Source organism: Arachis ipaensis, chromosome B10 (assembly GCF_000816755.2).
Source record: "Arachis ipaensis cultivar K30076 chromosome B10, Araip1.1, whole genome shotgun sequence".
NCBI lineage: Eukaryota > Viridiplantae > Streptophyta > Magnoliopsida > Fabales > Fabaceae > Arachis > Arachis ipaensis.
Genome location: NC_029794.2, coordinates 129419105 through 129429671, shown reverse-complemented (window position 1 = coordinate 129429671; position 10567 = coordinate 129419105). Strand labels below are relative to the sequence as shown.

Below are 10567 nucleotides of genomic sequence, written 5' to 3'. Positions count from 1 at the left end.
TAGTAATTAATTTTAATCAATATTCTGAAAACCGATTTGAATCGGTCGGTGGAACCGGTCGAATCGCGAACCGTTGATAAATACGATTCGAACAGAAAATAAAACTGACAGATTTAAAAACCGACATTGGACCGTTAAATCGGTCGGTCGAATTGAACCGTGACTCGGCCGGTTTTTAAATTTTAACAAAAACGTTGCGTTTCATCGTGCAGAGATGGGCGACCCTAAATTCCCTGATCCATCTTCTCTCTAGTCTCCACTCTCCAGCAACGCGAAGCAGCAGTCTAGAGTCCAGACTCCAGCCCCAATTCGTCTCAACCTCATCGAAGCCCCCGGTGCAAGTCCGTCCAGCCACCGCCGCCATCCCAACTTCGAGCTTCTAGGGCACCGGCGCAACGTCCTTCCAGCCACCGCCGTTTGAGCTACGAAAATCGAAGCCACCGTCGCCGGTCTCGCCTCCTGCCTCCGTCGCGCAGCCACTTCCCGCCGGCGCCAGCTCTGTTCCACACCACCGCGTCGGCCACTGTCTTCCCAGCCACTGTCCCCAGCCACTTCCACACCACCGCCAGCTCTGCCCTGTTCCAGCCTTCCAAGATCCAGCTTCTAGCCCTAGGTATTAATTTTTTTTGTAATAATAATTGTTGAATAATTATTTTTTGTTACTCTGTTGCTGCTTTTTTTCTAATTTCTGAATGTGAAATTATGAATGGAAATCAAATAATTGATTTTGTGTTGTTGAAATTATTGCTAAAAATGAATTTGTTATTCTGTTGCTGCCTTTTTTATTTTCTGCATGTGAAATTGTGAATAGAAATCAAATAATTGATGTTGTGTTGTTGAAATTATTGCTAAAAACGGATTTATTTCTTTGTAGCTATCATTGGAGCCATTCACAGTTTCACAAACCACTTTGGCCAAGCTCTCTACTAAAGGCCAAGAAGCTCTTTCTCAAGCAGGCAACATTGTTGAACAGGTTAATAATACACCAAAGTATTAATCTGGGTTGGTGTTGTGATTGGTGTTGATGTTGTTGAGGCTTTTGTTTGTTTTGCAGACTGTTGTTTAAATCAGAGTGGTGTTGGCATTTGTTGGGGAGAATAGAGCACTGCAAGCTAAGGTTACTCATCTACACTGAGGATTGCTCAGCAGCGGCTCCGGAAAGAGCACGATTGTGTCCTTCATAGAGAGATTCTATGACCCTTCATGAGGTAAAGTTGCATTCTTGTTAAGTTACAATTTCTCACTTAATTTGAGTGATGGCTAAGTAGAGTTGCATTCTTGTTTAGTATGTAGTTTACTTGCTTGTTAAAAAAATCTGGAACTGAAGTTATGCATATTAATTAAAGGCCATATGATATGGTATGGTATGTTATGTGACACTAATTAATTGAAGAAATTGTGTGTAGGACAAGTTTTGCTAGATAGGCATGATGTTAAGAGTTTGAAGCTAAAATGGTTGAGGCCGAAAATAGGAGTAGTGAGCCAAAAACCGGCTTTGTTTGCGACAACAATTAGAGAAAACATACTCTTAGAAAGATCTTATGCTGACCAAGTTGAGATTGAAGAAGCTGCAAGAGTAGCCAATGCTCATTCTCTCATTTATCATTATTTTTTTTAATTAAGTGAAAGAAAAATAAAAAAAAAAGTACTATATGCACTCTGAAAATAAGAAGATAACATGGATAAAAATTATGTGTAAAATAAAAAAAATAACTATAAAAAAATGAAAAAATTAACTGATATTATATTTTTAACTAATTTTAAGATGACAATTATGTTAATACTATTTATTAATAGCATTAAAAATTTAAAATAAAAAAGTTATGATCAGATGATTGGGCTCAACCAGTGATTATCTCATTGAAGTCTAATTTGATAAATATTGTCAACACCCTCAAATAACAGCTAGACTTATAAGTCCGAGTGTGCGCGTTCATTCTCGTTCACACTCCCATCGTTGAAGAAGAAGAAGAAAGTTTGAAGGAGATGGTTTCAGAGGGTCATCCCTACAGTCCAAGGGACTTGCACCTTCCCGGTTACGTTCCCTGCTCCCTCTCTCAGTCAAACATTCTCTCTGTCTTCGCATTCTTCACCTTCCTCCTCGTTTCTCTCACTTGGATCTTCTCAGGTACCTCACTCACATTTATTTCAATCAAATCTTTCAATTTTGCTCAAAATGAAAACCTAGCAAATTGTTTGTTAGATGGTTACATCTTATATACTTCTTTTGTGTTCCTACTACAAAATGATTACAATTGAGCCTATATTATTACTAATGAAAAATGATCTAAGCAACACACACCAATTTTTAAGAGCTCTCAAAATGTTGCTCATGACACAACATGTTGGATTTTTGTCAATGAACCTTGTTTGCCATTTGTCACAATAGTTAGATCCAGTTTCGAAAGCTCTTTGGTAAATGGATGATTAGTTTAGGATGTAAGATAGATATATTTATGCTACAATAAAATTTACTAGGTAGATCTATGATTATCTTTGGTCTGCTTGTTATTGAAAAAATTGCAAGAAAGAAAGAGAGAAATTTTGGTCTGGCTGTAATTTGTTAACTCTATGGTGTGAACTTATTCAATTGTTAGTTAGTTCCCATGGCAGTACATTTCTTTACAGTATGAGGTTGACCTTTGATGCAGACGTTGAAATCTTGGATTTATAGAAGCCAACTTGGTAGTTTGTGGTTTCTCTCTGAAATAAAATCATTTATTACACTTTCAACTCTGAGAAATCATCTTAGGGTTCCTGATTTTGTTTACATTTCTTCTGTGGTACTCCTAGGGCGGCTACCTAAGAAAACAAAAACTGATAGACTGTTGATGTGCTGGTGGGCATTTACGGGCCTCACTCACCTGATTGTTGAAGGTTACTTTGTTTTTGCACCAGAGTTCTACAAGGATAAGACTGGCTTCTACCTAGCTGAAGTTTGTGAGTAGTTCTTTGACTTCTTTCACACCACACAACCCTTACATAAAGCATTGTTGGAATTTCGCTTACGTTTCAAATAAATCTTCAGTTTAAGTTGATGAATGTTTTTTATGAAACATTTAACAGGGAAGGAATATAGCAAAGGGGATTCAAGGTATGCTGGAAGGGATGCAGGAATTGTTAGTGTTGAAGGACTAACAGCGGTTTTTGGTGGTCCAGCTTCCCTTCTAGCAGTGTAAGTGTTTTCTTAGTGTGCGTTCTAGAGAACTTTTCATTTGTGTAGTTTAACTCTGCAGTTGCTATTATGGATGACAGGTATGCAATAGCTACTGGAAAGTCATATAGCCACATACTTCAATTTGCCATCTCATTGAGCCAGCTATATGGAGTTGGTGTATATTATATAACAGCACTCTTGGAAGGTGACAATTTCGCTGCAAGCAAATTGTACTATTATGCGTACTATATTGGAGCAAATGCTTCTTGGATTGTAATACCCTTGATCATAGCCATCCGCAGCTGGAAGTATACTTGTGCAGCATTTAAGGGACAAGACCAGACAAAAAAACATAAAGTTCGTTGACCAGGCATTTTCAAGTTGTTAGTTAACAATGATGTCAATTAATTGTGTCAATCAATTGGGGTGGATGCATGGTAGTTGAGTTAGGCAACAGGGTTTCAAGGATTGGGTCAGTTAATTTGTGTGATCAAGTTAGGGGGATATGTCCCAAGAATTGTGTCAAATGATTCTCTTAAACTACATTTCTCGACAATACAGGTCCGGATTGTGATGTGAGAATTTGATGCTTTTAGTTTTGAACTATATTTTTTCCCTTATTATTCACATGAAATTTAACGCTGGAAAAAAGCCCATGCTAGAAGATATAAGCATGGTGCTTCTGCTACCTGTAGCTATAATTGCTCCACCCATTTCCTTTACTTTTGGATAGAGAAAATATTTGTTATCTTATGCCAGAATTTGATCTTAGCATTGAATTTTATAGAGTGAGAATGGTTCTGACTTCTGATGCATTAGTATTGCTGCATCAAGTGAAGCATGTTTACTTGAATTGTACTGTACAAGTCTCAATGGATCCATTGTTCAATACAAAAATACGGTCTCTTTCATATACTAAGACTTTAGAAACTAGCTGAGTGAGTGTTATGATTTTTAGTTTTTTACTTTCAGAACTTCCACAAGTTGTGAAGGAGGAGATTTTAATCAACTGGAGAGAACTGTTTGTCAAATCAAAAATCAAAAGGTAATGTTCCTTGGTAATTATCACCCCAATGGTTGACCAACCACAATCTTTTTTTTTTTTATTATTATTATTCTTTTCTACCTAAAGAATGGTGCACTTAAATTTGACCAACGAAGGAATTCATTGTCAAACTTAACTAAAATTTACTTATTTTGGATGGCAAAGGATATTAATGAGTCTTTTTTAGTAAACTTGGTAAGACTACAAATTACTCTATATTTGGAGAGGAGAATCAAACTACTGATCTCATGAAACTTACAACATACGGAACTAATCACTAAGTCACTAACAAGATAGTTCACCCTACTTTGCCAAACATATCCTCCATATAAAAGTCCAACTCACCTCTTTCAATCGGTATTACTATGCTTTATTAATGGTAGAAGGTAGTCTGGTTGGTGAAGAAAACTTGCAAAATAAGCAACACAAGCACATAGCCGTATTCCCCTTTTGGCTCTGCCGTGTTCCATTGTTCATACTTGCCAATGTAAATGTAAATAATTATCATATTAATTACTAAAATAATAGTATTGTTTCAGCATTAGCCTTGTTTATACGATTCTCTATATTCTCTCTTTTCATTGAATTTCTTTAGGACATACACTCCTCTAATATCCAATCCAATCCAAAACTTCTCTCTTTACAAAAATGGGTTCTCTGCTGTTCTTGCTTTTGGTAATTTTTACATTGTGCAATGATGCTGCTGCTGATTGCTCTAATGGAGACTGCATGGTTTGTGTTTTCCACCTCAACTTCTATCTAATCATGCCATCTATTTATGGTTTTTTGTTTTTGTCTTATTGGCTTAAATTAAAATATTTGATCAGCTTCTTGATAATTGCTCCTCCAATGATGACTGTGGAGCTGGGCTCTATTGTTTCTCATGTACGCTTGGATTTTCAGGCTCTAAGTGTGTGAGATCATCCACCACAGATCAATTTTTTTTTTTTTTTGGTCTTGCACCACAGATCAATTTAAGCTCATAGTAAGATGCTATTTATCTCTTTAGAATGACTTCGTGATCATTATTCATTTTAGAATAAGAATATTGTGCCATAGAAATAATACTCTAGAATAAATAGTGTCCTAATATATAAATCAGTTTTGGAATGAAGGAAGCACAGAAATAAATATATTAGTCAATTAGTGCAAATTTTTTTAGCATTATTCTTTCATTTTCTCTTTACAGTTTGCTTGTTTTTCTTCATAACATGCATATTGTCGTAAGGTGAAGAAAACCGGAAACTCATGACTATTTATCTTCATCTGTTGTTCATTGTTTGTCTCTCTTTTTTTTTATCCTAACAGAATAACTCTCTTCCATTCAACAAATATGCATATTTAACAACACACAACGCTTTTGCAATTGATGGAGAACCTTCTCAAACAGGAGTTCCTCAAGTAACCATCACTAATCAAGAGGACAGCATAACGCACCAGCTAAGTGTATGCCATTAACTGCTAATAACTTTTTGTACATGCTTGGGCCATCTTTAGTTCCTTTTTGGGACCGTGCCCACAGGGATACAGAGACACAAAAATTTGTACTGTATTGTGTTTGGTTATAGGTAAAATTTTTTAAAAAAGAATGAGGACATGCTACAACACAAGAGTTTTTTTTTTTGTATCCACTGTCCGATCAACCAAACGTCTTGTCCTCTATTTCTATTCAACTATAATGAGTATAATTCATGGGTCACACTTTTTAACCATTTGTGTTATGATTCTTTCTTATTACTAAGCATAGTTTATAAGGTCACAATTTTTGTTTTTCCATCATTGTCTTTCATTTGTAGAATGGAGTTCGGGGACTAATGCTAGGCATGTACGATTTTGATGGAGATGTTTGGTTATGCCATTCATCTCAAGGCCAGTGCCATGACTACACTGCTTTTGTATATAATTGTGTAACTATTTCTCACTAGTTATGTTTTCTTTTTGACCTATTCTAATAAATTAGCACCTTTTTATACTAGTAGGAACCAGCTATAGGTACATTGAAGGAAATTGAAGCTTTCTTATCAGCTAACCCATCAGAAATTGTCACACTCATATTGGAAGATTACATTCATACACAAAACGGATTGAAAAAGGTCTTTAGTGTCGTCGGCCTGAAGAAATTTTGGTTTCCGGTTACCAATATGCCGAGAAACGGCGGCAATTGGTCTCTAGTGAGTGATATGGTTGCTAAAAACCGAAGATTAATTGTGTTCACTTCAGTCAAGTCTAAGGAACAAAGTGAAGGCATTGCTTACCAATGGAATTACATGGTTGAAAATCAGTGTATGAAAAACACCATCTATTATAATTTATAACCCTTTTCATTCTTAACACGTACAATGTTCTTGCTTGATTCCATTCTCAATTTTCAGTTTGGTGATCTTGACTTAATGAGTTCCGCAGATGGAGATGGTGGAAGAAAAACAGGTAGCTGCCCAAACAGGGCAGAATCATCAAATCTTGATGACAAAAGCAAATCCCTAGTGTTGGTTAATTACTTTCGTTCAGTTCCGCTTAAGCCAGTTACTTGTTCAGATAATTCGGCATCTCTTATTGACATGCTGCAAACTTAACATGGTGCCGCCAGCAATCGATGGGCAAATTTCGTTGCCGTTGATTATTACAAGGTAGGGGGAATAGAAATAGTTTCACTTTTTCTCCTCTTCTTTTTTTTTTTAAGTTGTTAAACTACTAATTTTGGGTTATTGAACAGAAGAGTGAAGAAGGAGGATCGTTTCAAGCTGTGGACATGCTAAATGGGAAGCTCTTATGCGGATGTGATAACGTTGATTCTTGCGTGGTAAGTAAAGTGATTAATTCCACTCTTGCTTTCTAAAATCGCAACAGATTAAACATATTGAATCTTTCATTTTCAGGCTGGGACTAGTTCACAAGCTTGCTCACCACATTAGGCAGTGAAACAAAAATTGTCCATTATTGCATGCCATATAGTTCCATTATCAACCTCTACAATTTTTGTGCAAATATACTTTCTCAATATCATATCCTACCAATGCCATTTACCAAGAGAATCTTACACGTCTTTTATTATATAGAAGAAATTAATTCATATACAATCTTAAAAGCAGCTTCCAACATAGACTAACCATATAACTCAAAAAAGTAAGCGCAACCAATTATGGAATTTGTTGGCGTTTGATTTTTGCGTCAGCGAGCCTTTGGATCCATAATCTCAGAGAAAACAGTCCCAGACAAAAACCTATCAGTGTCCTTATTACCATAACTATTATCTCCACTACTACTCATCATACTCACACCACTACTCTTGTTAAAGTCAGAAACTTGCCCAACGCTGGTTCCACTACTAAACATGTCATCACTCTCTTCTCTCTTCTCAACCGCACGATCCTCCTCATCATCACCATCAGGCATCCCAATCCCAATCGCACGGTCACGCTGCTCCGCACTCTCTTGAAGCTGCAACGCAAACTCCAGCATCCAAACGACGTCGTTCATGGACGGCCTCAGCGTTCCATCATCCAACAAACAACTAACAGCAATCTCACCGAACTTCCTCAAACACTCGGGAGCAATAGAGCCTTTCAAAGCGGGGTCCACAATCTGACCCAACGACCCGTTGTTCCAGCAGTGTCTCGCCCAATCAACAAGCGATACCTGTTTCTTCTCAGCCGTACGGATCAGAGGCGGCCTTGCGCATAGTATCTCAAACAACACCACACCAAAAGAGTACACGTCAGACTTCTCCGTTAAACGCTGTCGTTTATAGTACTCCGGATCCAAATACCCAACGCTACCCTTCACTACTGTGCTCACATGGGCTTTAGTATTACCGGTAGGCCCAATTCTCGATAAGCCAAAATCAGAAACCTTAGCCACCCACTTATCATCCAACAAGATATTCGTGGTTTTCACGTCTCGGTGGATGATCGTGTGCTTCGCGCCTGTATGAAGGTAGTGTAGTCCACGCGCTGCACCGATGCAGATCTGTAACCGCTGCTTCCATTTGATGGAAGGGTTTTCGGTGTTGTAGAGATGGTCGCGGAGGGTTCCACGGTCCATGAAATCGTAGACCAGGATCATCTCGTTGCTCTCGTTGCAGTAACCGATTAGCGAAACGAGATGAAGGTGGCGAAGCTGCGAGAGCATCTCGATCTCGTTCATGAACTCGTGTTCTCCCTGCTGGGATCCTGGCTTGAGGCGCTTGATGGCGACGGGGGTGGTTCCGCCGTCGATGTAGCCCTTGTACACGTGGCCGAATCCTCCGGCACCGACGATGAAGAGGTCGTCGAAGTTGTTTGTGGCGGCGCGGATCTCGACGAGGGAGAAGTGGCGGCAGAGATCGGAGGGGAGTGAAGATTTCTGTGTGCTGGTTGACTTGGTCGTGGCGAAGGAGAGTGGGCCCCACTTGGAGGTGTTGTTGGACTTTGAGTCCTTCAGGATAACGCTCGTCTTTGTCTTGTTGCGACGGCTGAGGAGGAAGAAGGCGATAGCAGAGAGCAAAACGACGCCGCATGCTGCGCCCACCACGACACCGATTATAGTCGCCTTGTTGCTGCTCTTTGAGTTGGTTGACTTTGGCGGGTTGCGTTGACCCGGGACACTGGCCAGGTTCGGGTTCGGCCCGGCGAGGCTGTTCGAAGCGGGGTCACTAATCTTGAAGATTTCAAGGCCGTTCAAGAAAGGGTCGCTGTACCATACGAATGATGAAGGATGCATTTGGAGTGAAAGGTTAAACTTGTCTTGAGTAGTCCCTGGGATCGTAACTGCATAGTCTCTCTGTACAGCAATTCCCTTTTGTTTGCTCCATCTTAGAACATTGGCACGGTCCTCCGCCAACTGGCCTGCTATGTAGATGTTGAACACTCTGTCACCGGTTTTATTAATGCTTGGGTCTAGCTCGCAAAAGTGAAGCCTGAGCATGTAGGTGAAGCCAGAATCAACAGGAAACTCCCAGGTCAAATTTATCATTTGGTTGAGAGTTCCATTCTTGCCCATCTCACGTGATGTTCTGTAGAGTTCAATGGGTGCTTCATAATCAGGACTCACAGTGATGTTCATCTTTCCGGTCTCATTAGCGAATAGCATATACAGAGCACTTGGCGTTCTTAAATAATCAGCATCATCTCCTGCCCAATTCCGGAGCATGCCAGTATCAGCTTTAGGTGAGATTGTGTTGCCGCCAACTTTGATTCTGTAGTCTGTCTGCAGGGCGCTACTGTTTTGCATAGTGTATGCGGCGCCTGGCTGACCCACAAATACAACTTGTTGTCCGCTGGGTTCAGTGAAGTAGAGATCAGTGGGCATGGCCACCACTTCAATTCCATTCACAAACGCGTAAGAATTTGGATGGGATGTGTTTGGAGTGAAGGTTAGGTTGATCCTCTGCCCATCATCCACGTTGATTATGTATTCTTTAAAGATGGTGTCCCTGTTTGCAGCATCGGCGTTGAGCGAAGCGTTGAAATCCTTAAGGAGTGTGAAGCCCTCGGATTTGACCGTGAAGAAGGCGTTATTACGGTCAAAGCCAGCGTAAGAAGCAGGGTAGAAGAAGAGACGAACAAATTTTCGGCCAACTGTGACCGGGAAGGAGTAACTGAATTCAGAGTTAGACAAGCGAGCACTGGTATATGGAACTTTGTTCGGAGAAGCTTGTGTGGCTGGTTGAGCAACGATGGTTTTTGTGTCTTGAAGACTTAAGAACTTTGAGTCTATGTCTCCGCTCCATGACCTTTCACCGTCGGAGAAATTGCCAGTTGAGCCACAGTTGACGGTGAAGCTATCAACTGGAACATAAGCTTCAATAGATATGGCCAAGTCCGAGAGGAACAAGAAAGAAAGATAAAGGAGAGTGGATATGGCAGAGGTTATGCTATACGTATAACTCTTCAAGTTCATGGTTGAACAAGGAGAGTCGAGTGTTCAATTGCAGATGAGGTTTGGAGCAAAACGAATCAGGGAAATTATGAAGAATTAATGAGGAGAGACCATTGTTCTGTTTGCTTGGTAGCTGCTAGGAAGAAAGAAAGCTTGAAAAGTATTGGGTGGTGATTTTTGAACAATTGAAAGCAGCCAAGTAGCAAAGTCTACGTGACTCCAGTGAATCAGTGACCCCGTACTTCCGTTATTTGACTTGTTCAACTTTTGAAGAGCAATCATCATCATATATGTCTTCTATTTTGTGTATATTTTTTATTTTTGATATTAAAAATTAGTTAATAAAATATAAAAGAACATACACAAACAAACAATATACAGTAATAAAAATATCATTTCTCAACTTGAAAACGTGTGCAGCTATATATATATATACACCAAACCCTAATAGATTAGATATTATACTAAACTAGCACGTCTGTTTCAGTTTAGTGGAATCTATCATCGTC

The 10567-nt window shown here is 39.4% G+C and overlaps 3 protein-coding genes across 9 annotated transcripts; 2 read left to right on the top strand and 1 right to left on the bottom strand.

Moving 5' to 3' along the window:
* LOC107623149 (probable 3-beta-hydroxysteroid-Delta(8),Delta(7)-isomerase) lies at positions 201–3915 on the top strand. Of its 2 annotated transcripts, none has more exons than XM_021114418.1 (7): positions 201–613; positions 875–973; positions 1055–1208; positions 1906–2128; positions 2794–2940; positions 3067–3175; positions 3256–3915. In XM_021114418.1, exons 4-7 carry the CDS (start codon positions 1987–1989, stop codon positions 3521–3523), a joined length of 666 nt encoding a protein of 221 aa, XP_020970077.1. In that variant the 5' UTR covers positions 201–613; positions 875–973; positions 1055–1208; positions 1906–1986; the 3' UTR covers positions 3524–3915. The 2 variants fall into 2 exon arrangements, with proteins under 2 accessions (XP_020970077.1, XP_016180793.1); XM_016325307.2 differs by having other exon boundaries at positions 202–613; positions 1832–2128.
* On the top strand, positions 4219–7224 carry LOC107622765 (PI-PLC X domain-containing protein At5g67130-like). 6 transcript variants are annotated; one of them, XM_021114416.1, is made up of 8 exons: positions 4219–4695; positions 5511–5648; positions 5999–6097; positions 6182–6485; positions 6575–6629; positions 6738–6829; positions 6916–7002; positions 7079–7224. In XM_021114416.1, exons 1-5 carry the CDS (start codon positions 4579–4581, stop codon positions 6580–6582), a joined length of 666 nt encoding a protein of 221 aa, XP_020970075.1. In that variant the 5' UTR covers positions 4219–4578; the 3' UTR covers positions 6583–6629; positions 6738–6829; positions 6916–7002; positions 7079–7224. The 6 variants fall into 6 exon arrangements, with proteins under 6 accessions (XP_020970075.1, XP_020970074.1, XP_020970076.1 ...); XM_021114414.1 differs by having other exon boundaries at positions 4220–4695; positions 6606–6629; XM_021114415.1 differs by having other exon boundaries at positions 6182–6629; positions 6919–7002.
* On the bottom strand, positions 7193–10407 carry LOC107622764 (receptor-like protein kinase FERONIA). The gene has a single exon (XM_016324784.2). The coding sequence runs from the start codon at positions 10077–10079 to the stop codon at positions 7371–7373; it is 2709 nt and encodes a 902-aa protein (XP_016180270.1). The 5' UTR covers positions 10080–10407; the 3' UTR covers positions 7193–7370.